The 16,517-nt window shown below is 34.3% G+C and overlaps 4 protein-coding genes across 6 annotated transcripts; 2 read left to right on the top strand and 2 right to left on the bottom strand.

The window, feature by feature from the left end:
• LOC109348426 (glycine-rich protein 5) lies at positions 576-1,298 on the top strand. The gene has a single exon (XM_019588859.1). The coding sequence runs from the start codon at positions 663-665 to the stop codon at positions 960-962; it is 300 nt and encodes a 99-aa protein (XP_019444404.1). The 5' UTR covers positions 576-662; the 3' UTR covers positions 963-1,298.
• Positions 3,404-6,546, top strand: LOC109348429 (26S proteasome regulatory subunit 4 homolog A-like). The gene is made up of 5 exons (XM_019588863.1): positions 3,404-3,922; positions 4,733-4,978; positions 5,390-5,559; positions 5,732-6,089; positions 6,253-6,546. The coding sequence occupies exons 1-5, from the start codon at positions 3,440-3,442 to the stop codon at positions 6,334-6,336; spliced, it is 1,341 nt and encodes a 446-aa protein (XP_019444408.1). The 5' UTR covers positions 3,404-3,439; the 3' UTR covers positions 6,337-6,546.
• On the bottom strand, positions 6,950-9,361 carry LOC109348428 (ankyrin repeat-containing protein At5g02620-like). Its single transcript, XM_019588862.1, has 2 exons — positions 8,259-9,361; positions 6,950-7,795 (listed from the first exon to the last, which is right to left on the bottom strand). The coding sequence occupies exons 1-2, from the start codon at positions 8,814-8,816 to the stop codon at positions 6,992-6,994; spliced, it is 1,362 nt and encodes a 453-aa protein (XP_019444407.1). The 5' UTR covers positions 8,817-9,361; the 3' UTR covers positions 6,950-6,991.
• LOC109348430 (transcription factor PIF1-like) lies at positions 8,763-14,484 on the bottom strand. Of its 3 annotated transcripts, none has more exons than XM_019588865.1 (10): positions 14,386-14,484; positions 13,593-14,129; positions 13,379-13,475; positions 11,949-12,044; positions 11,781-11,846; positions 11,588-11,653; positions 10,849-11,229; positions 10,420-10,498; positions 9,838-9,890; positions 8,763-8,781 (listed from the first exon to the last, which is right to left on the bottom strand). In XM_019588865.1, coding segments are annotated over exons 1-9 (1,329 nt in total). In that variant the 5' UTR covers positions 14,388-14,484; the 3' UTR covers positions 8,763-8,781; positions 9,838-9,885. The 3 variants fall into 3 exon arrangements, with proteins under 3 accessions (XP_019444410.1, XP_019444409.1, XP_019444411.1); XM_019588866.1 differs by lacking the exon at positions 8,763-8,781 and having other exon boundaries at positions 9,502-9,890; positions 13,593-13,635; positions 13,690-14,129; XM_019588864.1 differs by lacking the exon at positions 8,763-8,781 and having other exon boundaries at positions 9,501-9,890.

The raw sequence follows: 16,517 nt of genomic DNA on the forward strand, positions 1-16,517 counted from the left end.
GAACACAATTCTTTATATAATTTTATTGCTTGTTGCCTTATGTATCTACACCATATATGCAACATAAACATATAGTACACTGTGCTATATTTAGTTCTTAACAGTATTTGGTATACCAAATGAGCAAAGGTACTGTATCTCAAAATCACTATATTCTCATGTCCCTATTTCAGAGTATTATCAAAATATTATTTTGTAGTTTTATAATTTTTCTTTTTAATTAAGTAATATCTTCTCATTAGATCAATACAAGAAATCGAGCCAGAAATGAGGAGTTGAGGAGTGTCTCCATTCCAAATTGGATGAGAGCAATGGATGATTATCACTTGTCTCATTTTAGGTGTCTGAATGATGTCTCAATCCAATTAAAGATTGATATGTAATTAAAAAGAATAATCATAAAAACATGAAATAACTTTTGTATGTTACTTGTTCAAATATGATTAATTTGAGACACGATAACTTTTCGGAATATGCGATTTTGTTCGAGAGCAATGCTCTTCACGGACACATTAAATTTCATTTACCATGCTCAACTACCCTCTACCTGTCCTAGTTTATTTTTTGCCCTTTAAAAAGGAGAGTCCCCCAAACACTAAGAAAGACAAATAGAGATAGTTGAATAACCTAGCTAGTGCATACTTTTAGAGTAGTTTCTAGAGATGGCTAAGTGGTGTATAATGGTGTTGCTTCTTGCTATGGCTTTGTCTACAAGTGCAAGAAATGTGCCTAGTGAAACAGGTTTGAAGGACCAGAAGAACGTGGTCACCATTGGTGGCATTGGTGGCTATTCAGGAATCGGAGATAATGGACTACCTTTTGGTGGTGGTGGTGCTGGAATAGGTGGTGGGTTTGGTGGTGGTGGTCCAGGGTTTGGTGGGCTTGGTGGTGCTGGACTTGGTGGCGGTGTCGGTACCGGAACCGGCATTGGTGGTGGCTCCGGTGTTCTTCCTTTCCCATGAATTAATCAACACATGCATGGCTTTATGATGTTTATTCATTTGAATTATTGTAGTAGTCATGGTCTTTTTTTTCTCAACATCTCTTTTCATATATACTTTATAATCATATCATTGAATTAAAAAGCTTTTACTTTAGAAACAACCTATATATGATCAATGATTTATAAAGTATGTTTGAAAAAATGATGTTAGAAAAAATAGTGTAGTGTGGTTTATGTCGTGTACTTATTTATCGTTGAAGCAGTGCATGGTTTTGATATAGATATATTGTATCGTGTCTTTTAGTCTTTGCTTATTATGTTCACGTGGTTCTTTTATGGAATTTCTTTTTGAAGTCGAAGTTATCAATATATGAGTTTAATCTTGAAGTAGCTACGTGCATGCTCTTTAGAATTTTCATGTCTCGTTTTGTTTATGGTTAATTGGTTTCAAGGATTGAAGCTATTACAATTTTCATTTTTAATAAAGATCAACACTCCTATTTATTTTCCCACAGAACAAGTTGTGCAATTTTTTATGTACAAAATTGTTAAACAGTAAAACAGAGAAGGGGAAAATTGCATTTGAAAACGAATATTGTATACAAGAAATGGTTTCTCTGAAAATGTAAAAGAGAGTAGTTTTTTAAAATATTTAATTTAAAAAGTTAAAATTTTGAACCATTAAGATTTTGTTTTTATTATGTGTCATAATTTAGCTATACACTATCAAATGGAGTAACGATCCTCTCCATTAATGGAGAGATAATTGCCATAAAAAATAAAATAAACAATAATGCGGTAAGACATTTTTGCTATTTTATATATAATAACACTTTTGTTATTGGAAACACATGACATATAAAATCATGTATTTGTCTTTCCGTTAATCATCCAACAACAGTAGTAGCAGGTGTTGTTTGGGAGGGATACGTGTGATCACACCCTCTCATTTCTCAAACACGAGTCGAAGTCTATTTGGTGGTCCTTCCACTACGTTTGCAACATATTTCTGAAAGCATAACAGAGAACATAGTTCAATCTATGGGGTTTTATTCAAAAATGTATCCAACTAATTTTAGCAAAACGAAAAATATTATATCTCCCTACTACAAAAAAAATGTGCTAAGATAATACTTTATTTATTAATAATTGTTTTACAAATGACATATGCTACTTTATTGTGGATAAGAAGATTACTATGAAGATTTAATAGGAATATATAACATTACTTTTAACTGAGTATAAAGTATGATATAATTAAGGGTGATTAATGTAATAACAAAAATGAAAGAAAGGATTGGTAGATATTTGTTTTGAATGAAGGTGTAAAAGGACATGACCCATTATGGAAACAGGGTACGTGTTACATTTACTAGTTCCAGTACTGGGAAACTGACAAGGCACTAAAGAGCAGTTAGTAATAGTTGCACCAAATTCAATGATCCAATTCAATATTCTACATGAGCTTCACCTACTTTCTTTTCAACCCTTATTATTGCACTATACCTAACTACTTGTCTCATTTTATGGTTTTCTAATTGTACCACCTGTTTTTTTCTAATTGCACTATGCATTGTGAAGGTAAGTTCCTTGGTCCAATCTTAGCAAAAGAAAAATAGATACCATAAGGGCTTAACACTAATTTATGAATCTTTCTAACTTACCATTTTGATTAGACTCCAATGGTAGACCAAAAGTATTCCTCCATGGATCATAAATTATTCCACTTTGTATGGTATATGATTATTTCACTAACAAAAATTGAATATTTGACATTTCGACCTATTCGGGATTTAATAAGGTCTTGACTAATGCCTTCTGGGTATTTTAATGTTATTTTTGAAATATGGAATATTTAGCCTTCATTTGGCAGAGGAGATGAGAGAAATTGAAGAGAAAGATCTTCTCTCTCTACTTTGGTTGAGAAGAGAGTTCAAGAGGAGAGAATAAAAAATGAAGTGTGGCCTACCAAAATTGTTTCTTCTCTAATGTGAAGAGAAAATGAGAGAGAAAGAGTAAAATCACTTTTTTCTTTTCTTTTATGTACAATCAAACAACGCAAAAACTTCACTCTATTTCTCATTTCTTTCTTACATATTTCTCTCTTCTAACTTTCCTCCCTCCAACCAAATGGAGCATTAAACAGAAAACTAACTCACTTCAATAAACATCCAACCATTTTGCGTTGGTCCGAGTGGGCTAAACCGCTAAAGCACGATTAGGTCACGGGTCGACTTAATCAGTATAAAAAAAGCCCACCCAACTAGTGTGACTCATATTAGGTTAAAAATTCAATTTTTGAACGAATAACCCATTTGCCTAGCCCAATATCGAATAGGACCATCTCAAAACGACGTAAGTAACTTGTCAAATAAGTTATGAATGAAAAGCCCATAGGCCCAATAAAAAGAGGTAAAAAAACAACCACTTTTTGATCATAGATACAATTGAACTTGTTCACAAAACAAGCACCATTTTCCGCACCCTCTCAGAACCATGGGTCAAGGAACACCGGGCGGTTTGAACCGGAAAGGTCTCTCAGGCGATCGTAAACCGGACGCTAATGACAAAAAGGACAAGAAATTCGAACCGGCTGCGCCACCGGCTCGCGTCGGCCGAAAACAGCGCAAACAGAAAGGTCCCGAGGCGGCGGCGCGGTTACCAACGGTTACGCCGCTATCGAAATGCAAACTCCGACTCCTGAAGCTGGAGAGAATCAAGGATTATCTCTTAATGGAAGAAGAGTTTGTGGCTAATCAGGAACGGTTGAAGCCGCAAGAGGAGAAAGCTGAAGAGGATAGATCTAAGGTTGATGATCTTAGAGGCTCTCCAATGAGTGTGGGAAATTTAGAAGAGCTTATTGATGAGAATCATGCTATTGTTTCATCGTCGGTGGGGCCTGAGTATTACGTTGGGATTTTGTCTTTTGTTGATAAGGATCAACTTGAGCCTGGTTGTGCTATTTTGATGCACAATAAGGTTAGGGTTTCTATTCTGATTTCTCATGTTTTATTTTATGTGTTTTGATTGTGTGTATTTAAAATGTGCGATGTTATATTCGGTTTAGGGTTTAATAAACAGGGTAATGATTTTATGTTTTTAGTTTGGATTGGTTAAGGTTAGATATGTTATATAAGCTTGTTTGGGGTTAAAAACTTAATTAAGCGCCTATCGAATAAGCTTGTTTGAGATAAAATCACTAGAGCTTATATGAAGGTTGAGCTGTTTTGGTAAGGTTATTGAATAAGTTATTATCATAAGCACGAATAAGATCTCTATAAGCTCTTCCAAACACCTTGTAAATGAAATTGTACGAAGTACAAACACATTGGAAATTGAAAAATTTGGGATGAAAATTACTTCTTCCTTGCCTGACATCAGGAATGTGCGATGGTGGAAAGTGAAGCACACCTCTTTACACTAAACTGGGATACTCCTTCTGTTTGAAAGTGATTGGAAAGTGGGTTTCCGCTCTCTAATTAGTAATGTTGGGTCTATGCCTGTGATGGAAAACTGTCTAGTAATCTAAAGAAGACATAAACAAGGACGTGTTCCTATCCCGTTGAAGTCTTAATGGGAGGGGTTTGATGCCACACTATAATTGTTCTGTAAAGTGGGTGGGGATAGTTGTGGGTAAAATGTTTTTTAACCGTATGTCTGGAACAAGCATGACACAGATATTGACGATATTGTTCTTTCATGTTTGTGTAATTGTCCGTCTGTTTATAGTTGATATTGTAAAAGGGTGTACATTTAATGATTTTCTTATCATGTATGGTTAATTTGCAGGTTCTTTCTGTTGTTGGGCTTCTTCAAGATGATGTTGACCCAATGGTCTCTGTCATGAAAGTTGAGAAGGCTCCTTTGGAGTCGTATGCTGACATTGGTGGTTTAGATGCCCAGATACAGGAAATTAAAGAAGCAGTTGAGCTGCCCTTGACACACCCCGAACTGTATGAGGACATTGGTATCAAGCCTCCCAAGGGTGTCATTTTATATGGAGAACCCGGAACTGGCAAGACATTGCTTGCAAAGGTGCTGTGGATTTGTTATTGTTTCTAATTGGATGTGGGAGATGAACTTCACATGAATGGATGACTTTAAGATGAATATATATAGTTTAAATATGCCTAATATTATATTGTTACTGGAGAAGCATGTTGGAAAGTGGATTTTATCTGTGCCGTGTTTTAGGTGTGGTTTTGTGATGTATTGATAGTTAGTTGTGCTAGTATTATTTAGATATGAAAGAAGCATGTGAAAATTTCATGTCAAACTGTTCATTTCATGCACATGTGGTAGACATCATTAATTATTAATTATTTAACTCTGAAGACAAGTTAAATAGTAATACCTTGCATTTTGAAGCTGTATTGCTTTTGGTGTACTACACAAGCAAATGTACAAAATCAGTTTTGTCTAAGACAAAGGCCTGTCTGCTTTCAGGCTGTTGCAAATTCAACATCAGCCACATTCTTACGTGTTGTTGGAAGTGAGTTGATACAGAAGTACTTGGGAGACGGTCCAAAACTTGTGAGGGAACTTTTCCGAGTTGCTGATGATCTTTCCCCTTCTATTGTCTTCATTGATGAAATTGATGCAGTTGGTACAAAGAGGTAAGTTTGTGAACTCCAACTTTAGGATTCCATGGGTAATACAACTTTTCTGTCCACTTCCCTTCATTTTGGTGTAGAGGGAATGGTTGACTGGTAGAAGAGTGTTATCTCATATCTCTTGCTATTACTTCTTTCATGCATTCATGAGCTTACTTGTGAATATGCTCTGCAGGTATGATGCCCACTCTGGTGGAGAACGTGAAATTCAAAGGACTATGTTGGAATTGCTGAACCAGTTAGATGGTTTTGATTCCAGAGGAGATGTAAAAGTGATTCTCGCTACCAACAAAATTGAAAGTCTTGATCCAGCTTTGCTACGACCTGGTCGAATTGACAGGAAGATAGAATTTCCTCTTCCTGATATCAAAACAAGAAGGCGCATTTTCCAGATACACACATCAAGGATGACATTAGCTGATGATGTCAACTTAGAGGAATTTGTTATGACTAAGGATGAGTTCTCTGGAGCTGATATAAAAGCAATATGTACTGAAGCTGGCTTGCTTGCTTTACGAGAACGCCGGATGAAGGTTAGAACTTAGAAGCACCTTCTATATTTTGTTCAATTATTAGCTAAATCAATGTGAGCCATTGGAAATATATTATGGGTACTCCATTGCGGTTTTGAACTATCAATTTTTTTTTATGCTCTGTTTTTTGCTTACAACCCATTCATTGTACTGTGTTGTTCAGGTGACACATCCTGATTTTAAGAAGGCAAAGGATAAAGTGATGTTTAAGAAGAAAGAAGGGGTGCCAGAAGGACTGTATATGTGACCTATCATCTTTAATTACCCTAGCCTCCTTTTTTTATTATGGTCTTTTTGCTTCTTGTTCTAATGAACAGATGTTATTGATTTTTATGGTGAGAAATTAGAGCTTTAACTTTAGATACAATTGCTTGGGTAATGTTGGTTATGAGCTTATGTAATGGGAAAATTTTCCATGATCCTAATCATAAAGGGGAAGAAGTCCTTCTTTGCTACTCGCCCATCCATGTCCAAATATGGCATGTTTTTGCTTTGTTTTTGTTTTTTTTGGCTGAAATTATGGATGGTCAGGTAGAAGCCACCCAATGCAGTCATTTCTGGTCTAGCGGTGTAAGGCTTCATTGGATCTCCAACGTTGAGGGTTCGATTCTTGTGAACGACATTGTTGGGAGAGGTAGTTACGAACCCCGAAAGAGATTAGTTCCTTACAAAAAAAAGTGAGGGATACTCGGTTTTAATTCATTGAACATATATGCTGGATCAACCTTTGGCTGTTCTTTGATGTTAACTTTGCAAGAAACAAACCATACAAGTCTCACTTACGGTAAATACTTCAATATTATTTATTTATGATCGTGAAAAGTAATATACAAGTAGTTCTATACATAGGACTATTAATATAATAATCGATGTCAGACTTCTATTTCTATACAGCATTACATTTACACCTGTTCTGGACCAATATTGAAGTTTTTGCGCCTATTCTTTATCCAGAAGACTAATTGGGCTGTTTGAATCAAACCAATAACTATAAGTATTATACCCCAAGCACCAACACAAATATAGGCTAGTTTATAAAGTCTACTATAAATATGATGAGGGGTTACCAAGCCTAATGCCCACATGTATGTGAGAAACATGAATGTGACTGCAATAGTCATAACAATGGTCAAGATCCACATTATGACCTTATTCTTAAGTGGAAACCCATTGATGAGAACCAATACCACACTAAGTGATGCATAGAATGATATTGTGTTGAAAGCCATAAATCTGATATAATCTTCTGACCATACATAACCTACAACTGCAGTACCTGCTTCACATATACCATAAGTAGTGCACTTGTTCCCACCACTTTGTGTATTCTCTTGCCAAACTCCACCTGGTGGGTTCAATGCTGATTGAAAAGTCATGGTTGCTATCACAGTAGCCACTACCATCAATGTACCTCTTGTCTCTTCTATCCAATTACCTTGGTATTGTAGATACTTTGACCAGAAATTTTCCAACCTTTTCCATCTACTTTGTCTATGTGATTCTACTTCATTAGCCATGTTTTGTGAGTATGTAATAGCTATATTTGTAGACCTTTGAGCTCCAACTTCAATTAAAATTTGTTCAATTATAAGACTTATAAAATCTCTTTGACTAAGATCCAACATATCCAGAACTGTGTGGCCTGCCTTGTTCAAAGTATTTGCTGCTTTTCTAATTTCAGGAAGTGAAAGCAAGTGTTTTATTGTCTGCAAAGTTTTAGAAATTCAATTACTAGTAGTTTTTGAAATATGTGTTAGAATACATGAGACAAATTATGAGTTTTGTTTTGTGTTTAGTGTATCATAAATAAATTAAAAATAGGATAAGATATGAGATGAAAAGAGAGAAGATATCTTGATTCTACTGAAATGTGTAGAAGGAAACAAGGAATCAAATTTCATCTTACTTTCCCTTTTATCTATACATCAATCACTACCTATAGTAGCTCCAAAATGTTACCATTCAATTTCCTTATCAAACAAATAAATATCGATAAACTTCAAATTTACCATTCAATATTTGCTATACATATAAATTGGGTCATAGAAAAAGTCCATATATCTATAAACTTCAAATTTATATATTCTAAATGTTAAGTTGAGTCCATATAGTAAGAAGACTTTGCCCAAGAATTTTGCATAAGGTATCACTTATGGTAAAATATAGTACCTTAATGTGCCTAAGCCTCACTGCTAAATGAAGAACAGTGTTACCCTCTTTGTCTTTGAAATTTAGAACCTGTTGTTGGCTTCCTCTCACTAATTGCAGTAACAAATTCAAGGCCTCAAAATGGTTATACATAACACACAAGTGAAGAACTGAACCATCATTAGTTATCATTCCAATAGATTCAGGCTTGGCAATGATCAATTCCTCAATGACTCCAATGTGTCCTCTTGATACAGCCAAGTGTATAGGAAGGTTACCATCTTTGTCCCTAATAAAACAAACATCAGAGTTTGTAAACAAAAGAGATTTCACTACCTTAATGTGGCCTTCAAAGGAAGCAAGATGAAGAGGGCAACGTCCTTCAGAATCAACTTCAATGGCCAAACTTGGTTTTATGTCAAGAACAACCTCACAAAACTCCAATTGTCCAAGCAAAGCAGCTTTGTGTAACGAGGTTCCAATGAATGAAGAAAATGAAGATCTTCTTAAATTAAGGGGATTCGGTGTGTTTAAGGTACCTAGGCTGTCATTTAATGATGTTTCATAGAGTGGTGTCATTGTTTGTATCTGTAATAATCATCCCTTAAACTTAGAGTTAAGTCTACCTACATTAATAGGAAATATTGGAAATCAAACCGACCAACATTTGTTATTGTAATTGTTAATTTCCAACAAATAATAATCTATGTATGATATAAGCGCGTTGGGGAGAGATTAAACAATTTTATTGACTTTGGTAACAGCGTGAGCTGATTTTTTCCCCTTTGATTTTACATATTTTAAAGCCAACTGTCACATTCGGGAAGAATCAATAATCGAATAGGAAGCTAGTTAAATTATTACTATTTTTTATGCTAATTAGTACATAACACTACTAGTACGTTAAAATCTCCGAAGTAGAAATTTTGTAACGTCTAGTCATGTGTTTTTATATGGAGGAATCCTATTTGGGCTGAAAATTATTTATAGGATAAGTGGGTAGGGTTTTTTTTTGTGCAGAAATTTTCTGCTTAATTCTCAACACCAAACATTACTTAAAGAGTAAACATGTATTACATAAATTATCCGTTGCTAGAAAATTTGTATTGAAGAATTTTATAGTTCTGAGTCTTTTTCTCTTATAAACTCTTACACCTATCCCTCGTATCCAATTTGTTACTTCATACTTGAAAATAGCAAGAAAGAGTAACAGAAAAAAAATATGAAGCTAGTCTCTGATAAAAAAAAAGGTAGGAAGCTTCCAAAAACACACCACTATGTTTGGTGGGGGATAGACATACATTTATTGTAGTGCCATCTTTATATCAAAGAATCTCTAATATAGTGAAATTGTCTCTAAAGTGAGAAAGAAAAATGTTCTTACCCTTAATTTGATGAAGTACATTATGATTATAATCCGTTCAATGATCTAAGGGTGAATATCCCCAAGCATTTTACTCACTCACTTTAGGGATATTGCCATGAGGATCTAAATCTAGAGAGGAGGAAAGTAAGAATCTGAGTAACAACAACTTACATGTTACTACGTTAGCTGCATATAACTTACTACTGAGAACTGCTAAAATGTTCGTTCTCTTACCTACAAAACTTGGCAGATTTTGCGTAGGTGCCGGTAAAGCCGGTAAATCTAACCTGCATAGCAAACAACCACACACAGTTAATGAAGCATTCATGCTTTCAATGCACTGCTATTGTGAGAGCAAGTGGTAACATTTATACAATACTATGAAGCACCGTTTGATTAATCAATTGTAAGATCTAGTGGTAACAGATATAAGTGATATGAAGCACTATTTGTATAGTCAGTCCTTGATTGCAACTATCAAACAATCATTTTTCGGATGAACACCAATCATATAGGGGGAAAATGAAACACTTAGATAGCCACATTTCCAAGCAATAAAATGATAGTACACATAAAAATGTGAAGAACAATGATTTATAACACATTGATTTGAAGGCAAGTGCAGTGCAATTGGTTTTGAAAAAATAGTATACTTCTTTTGACTTAGTAAAACAACTAGATCTGGAAGTTAATGAGCAGGAATTTTATATCATTGAAGACCCATACTGTACAACAAATCCCACCAAAACAAATCATATATTGTAGAATACAAATATTAAAGCAAATTACCAACAACAAAAATTTAAAGCAATTCACCTGACTGATGATGTTCTGGATTCTCAGGGGCCCTACTGGTACTTGGCTTGTTAACATTTAGCTGGTTCATTGCCTGATTCTACACATTGAAATAGGCTACATAAACTTTCACATCTTTATGCATAATCAGAAAACGGAATAAGACATCGCAAAACTTGAGTTAGATTTCTGAGAAAAAAATTCCTCCGTGTCAAAAGGGTGTTAAGAGAAAAATCAAGATTCAATGGCTGACTATCATGAACAGAAAATAGCAATTTTTATGCAATGTTAATGTAAAAAAGTTTGTTCTGTCTTTTATGTGCTATACTGCCATGCAAACCAGCACACTTCCCACTGAAGATGATGCTAGGTGGGTGTTGTTACAAGATGCACCAAGGTAAGATAATATTTATATAATGGTGCAAGTAATAACATTAGAAAACAAAATACCTGCATTAATTGAAACTGCATCTGGTGGGGGCCAAGGTATTGATAAGGACTATTGAAGTTTGGGATACATGACTGATTTAGAACAGGTGTGCCAACTGAGTTGAGCATACTATTATCTGACTGATTTGTTGCTTGCATTTGAGATGAATCAGGTGCAGGAACATGAGGCATATGGAAAGGAGGCATAGGAAACCTTGGTCCCAAATGAGCAGCTGCAGTTGCTGCTGGCAATGCCGAACCGGCTAACACATTAGGAAATGGCATTACTGGTCTGTTCATTCCCATGTCCATACCCATACCCATTCCCATTGCCATTGCTGGCATATATGGATGCATTCCAGCAAACATCATAGGTACCATGCCACATCCCATGGACATCATCTGCATGTACAAGTTGCACCCTCTGTTATTGTCAGAAATATATGACCACAACAACAACAATCAAGCCTTAATCCCACTAGTTTGGGATTATTATATGAATTATAATATGGTCGTGGAATGTAAATAATGTTATGGAAAATATCAAATCATCTATGTATTTGTAACCTATACTATATAGTATACAATACAAAGAAGACAACTGTAATACATGGGTAGACTTCATTCAATGTTTCACCACTAAAATTTGATGCATGCTTATTAAAACATATTTTTTTAAAGAAATGAACTGAGAAAATAAGTTAAATCTGCCTCTACAATCCACGACCACATGGAAACACGAAAAAAATGAAGAGCCTACCTGCACTTGTAACTGCAGTGACTTCAAGTATTCAATTGCGTCATCCAGCATTGAAGCTTTGTCAGACTATGAATTCAGAGTAGGACCCAAAATCAGAAACAAGTCAAACAACAATGAGGAAGAAAATAAAACCTAAACTCTTGCCCCATAGCTCAAGAAATAAACTACTGCGAAATTTAAAAAGCTTGCTTACCTTGTTACAACGTGGTATAAGTTCTTGCAGAGCTCTCATCTTTTCATTAATCCGATCACGACGCTTCTGCACTCAAACACACAATGCAAAGTGAGAACTTTCATATTATAAGAAAAAGAGTATGAAATATGTGAACTCGATAAAGAAATGTATGTACAGAAAACAGACCCTCTCAGAGAGATTATGGACCTCTGCAGCACGGGATCTCTTTGTAGATGATCCACGAATTTGTTTTTTGGCTTCAGCAGATTCAAAATCAACATCCTTTTGAAGCAAATCAAATGGAAATAAGAATATAGAAGAAGCAAATAATAGAAGTGTCAATAAATTGCAGAAAAAGCAACCTTTTACACCGAGCTGCCTAGCAGAAAACCAGATACAACCAATTTATATTTAACTACTGATCTGCTGCATGTCTGTTTTCCAGAAATGGAAACTAGATAATCTCAAGTTTAAAATGATTATCTAGGTTTTTTATTTATTTTATAATGTATTTTTTATTTAAAATGAGTCAGTTATCATTAGTTTTTTCTTATTGCAAGGTTATTCTTTATTCTATAGGAAAAAATAATCATTTTCGAATATTCAATAAATGTCACTCTCAGGAATCGAACATTTAAATTTAGGTCATCCTGGAATCTTGCAAGACCTTATACCACTAAACATCTATAACAGTGGCACTTGTTGCCCAAGGCTGGGCCTACTCCACATTTTTTCGCAGAGGATAATGCAGAATATATACATGAATGTATATATATATATATATTGGAAATGATTAAATATCTGAAAATTTGAAAAGATTGATAGCTATAAACTCTTAGCTGATAAGCTTATAGGTCAAAAGTTGTGTTAATAGTTTATCAAATAAGAGTTATTGGAATAAACTCATTTACCGAAGATCATCTATAATTCATTTTATATCAAATAAAATAGTTATCTAGCTTATAACCTAGTTGATAGTGTTGCCAAAACAAACTCTAAATACACCACATCATCCTATAACATAGGAATTAGGAAATTTCAAAACTTATCAAAATAGTTTAGAACCTATTATATTGGAAAGGGTCAAATTTATTGTTCCACACCATGGTCAAAACTTAGTAATAATTTAACAAAAACAACAGATAACTTAAATGAAAATAAGTTCTTAACCAATCATGCAATTTTAGCACATAAAATGATAAATGACTTACTTCAATGAAGTAATAAAGTAGGAATACTCTTTTTTAATTTTTTTGTACTATCAAAAAAACTAATATCTCTCGAGATTTATGATCCTCTCAATAAGTATCTCTTACAAAAATCAAACTTTTTTAATTAAAAAATCTGAAATGTATGAGCACACAGGTGGCGTAGGAGGCATGCACAGTGTTGTCAGAGAAAGTGACGGCAGTTCCACAGCCCACAACGCATTGCACCGAGTTCCAAAACAGTTTCATCTTCAATGCAATGACGCAGAGCATGCCATGTCACCCCCTGCGCATGTTAGCCTTATCCAACGCATTCATACATTGGGAATGTGTCACTATATCAGTAACCATAAATAATAATAATGAATGCTTTAAGACATAATTAATTAACTGAGTCAACTCACTCACCTCGCTCTGACTCTCCCATTCTACCGCTTCCACTCGCCCCTTCCGTTTCCGATCTTCCGCCGTCAATTTCCGATCTATTTCGCCGCTGCTACTCGAACCTCCTGGCGATGATGTCGTGGCGGCGCTCATGCTCTTACGGCCGCCGTCACCTTCTGTCTGCTCCGAGAATCTCGAAACCGCTGCTTCCGCCGCCAAAAAAGGCGTATCGCACGAATCCACCATAGTTGATTCCCTTGCAATGTTCCTCGAACTAGATGACGGTCCTGGCTCTGTAATAGCATTGTGCTTCGAGAAGTTCGATGTATTTGCAGGCGCCGCCTGCTCCGTCCTCCTCGGCGGTGGAATCGGAGGACGAGAAGCTACCGATTTCTGACACTTCCGGAGCTCCGTCAACTGAGAATTTCGACCAAATTTCTGCATTGCAATGCTGTTGTTGTTATCATCCTTGTGGTTATTAGCGTTAACCGTTGGCGGCGGCGCGTAGAGTAAATCGGTGCAGAACGTTTGATCCAATGGAGGATCATCCATTGGATAATGAAGCCATGAAGTTATCCCATCTTCTTGCATGAACAGATTTTGAGTATTATTGTAGTTCACAGCTTCAGGTCGAATTGATGTGCCGGCAGGAATTGCACCACCGGAGATTCTGGACGGCGGAAGCGGTGGCGGTTTTCTCATAGGTCGATGACTCTGACTCTGCATCACAACTTCACCGTTTTGCCATAGCAGTTCCATTATATCTTCGTCTCCCCTGTTTCAAATTTTACCAACACTTTAAGAAATAAATAACACAAGATAACATAGTATCATACTACAATGTATCATCATAACAATTATCGTCTCTTATTTACGAGTTAAGTTTTGGAATGAACGGAAATGAAAGCAGCCACTTCACTAGTATACTTCAGGTTTTTCTTTTTTCTTCCGAAACTCAACTCGTAAAAACTTAAATTGAATGCAATTTGTAGCATTAGAAAATGGTGTAGAGGAGGGGAAAATGAAATTACATAGTGTGCTTGTTTGGCTAATGAAAGAAGAGAAGAGGCACGATCACATAAACCCAGAGACAGATATAGAGATAAACATGTCTCTCTCGAATAATGCAAACCTAAGCTAAAGGACCAAAATGATTTTGAAGGTTTCGAGTATTCATTTACTCAAACTTACTCTTTATCTTATTATCAATTCTAGAGAAATCTAATAATTTAAATTTATGAATAAATTTAAACTACTATATGTTCATAGAATTAATAGTTATGATGAATAGTAAATTTAAAAATTGTACTCTTAGATTAAGTGAATCTATATTCACTTTTCGTTTCATCCCTTTCTTAATTATATATTATTTGTCCTTTTCACACCTTTCTGCTACTATTTTCTTGACATGTGTTCTCATCTATCGCATCCATTTAAATATAAGAAAGTTTTATTGTATCCAATGCTTTAATTTAGATATTTTTTAGGTGCAGTGTAATTTAAGTTCAACTTAATTGAGTAATTTTTTAGGTGAAGTTTAATGTAATTTTGTTGGGTATTTTCAAATAAGAAATCTTATGTTGAACAAGAGGATCAATAAGTGATATCAAAGTTGATTATTAGCTTAAAAATTGTAAATCTAAGGGGAACGAAACAATAAGTATAGTACTCACATTTGAAAAAAAAGATTGTTTAATATATTCAAATATAAAGTTCTATATTTAATAAGAGAAAAAGATGTATACACTGGCAGTGTATAAATTTTATACATTTTTATTGTATCATCCATCATTGATGTTTAATTATTGTTGACTTTTCAAAAAATGTAATTCAAATGAATGATAAATGATTAAATGCATGTGTATAAATCTTTATACTATTAGTGTATAGATTTTATAGTAATTTAATAATATAACAATATAAGTGAAATCTTCGAAAAAAACCAATGGAACATTTCTCACTCTTTGCTCTTCCTATATCCATAGTAACGAAACACCTCAATAATCATTGAGGCTAGTTAGAATGGAATGAAAGATTTGAGAACCATAAAATATACTTGTAAAATAACTTATAAAGATAAGTGTTCAACCAATTGGATACTATTTGGGAAGGATGGGAAAAGATTCTACCGTACATGCTAATGAGGCAAGAAACCATGAATTGTTGTGTTGGAGTCCAAACATTAGTATTACATCATCAATTTCAATCACATAAAAAATTACTACTAGTTTGAAGATATTACTTTTCAAAGTCTAATCATCACCATATTCTTAGGAATCTCTTCATATATTGTTAGTAATAAGATTTAATCTAAAATTTATTATCTATATATTGTTAGTAATATAAATAAATGATGTCACAATAATGTACAAAACTCATACATTATCAATATGTATATATAGTATTCTTTTAAGGGTTAAGTGAAAGAAACATATAATTAGATTTGACATCATATTTTGATTCAAAACCTTAATGCATAAGGTCTACAAGTCTATTCACTTATATGTTATTTAACTTATCAACTTTTATCCAACGCGAGTCTTCTTTATTCATAGTTGGAATACATTATCTCTGAATACATCACAGTTTAGCTCTCTATCTACTAATGGTGCAGTTGGATTATCATTAACAAACATGTCACATTGATCTCTCGTCATAAGACTTTCGACACAAGAATCTCACATGGATACATCGACCACCCATCATTTCAATATTTCTTGATTGTGTCGTCGAATCATCGACTCTGATACCACTTATTGGGAGAATTTCATCCATGATTTGTAGCATTCTTCTATATTCTAAGTGAAATAAGCATATAAATGACATAATACCATATTTTGACCAAAAACTTGATATTTTCTTCAACTCACCAATAAATGAGAAGGGTTGGACATTTTTTCCATTAATCCATCTTAAGTGTTTGAGTTGGACCATTTCATTTAAACCTTTAACTAAAACTCTCACTTTAAACTTTAAAGCTTAAAAATGACAATGACATTGCCAATATTACTTATTTTTTTATCTGAAATAATTATTTTAGAAATGTACGCTTTTTATTTCATTAAATGTTACTTTAACACAATACACATATATTAAAATTGAATGCATAGATTACCCATATAAACTAATATATTTTGATTAAATTATTTCAAAAAGTCATACT

The sequence above is a fragment of the Lupinus angustifolius genome, chromosome LG05 (assembly GCF_001865875.1).
Source record: "Lupinus angustifolius cultivar Tanjil chromosome LG05, LupAngTanjil_v1.0, whole genome shotgun sequence".
NCBI lineage: Eukaryota > Viridiplantae > Streptophyta > Magnoliopsida > Fabales > Fabaceae > Lupinus > Lupinus angustifolius.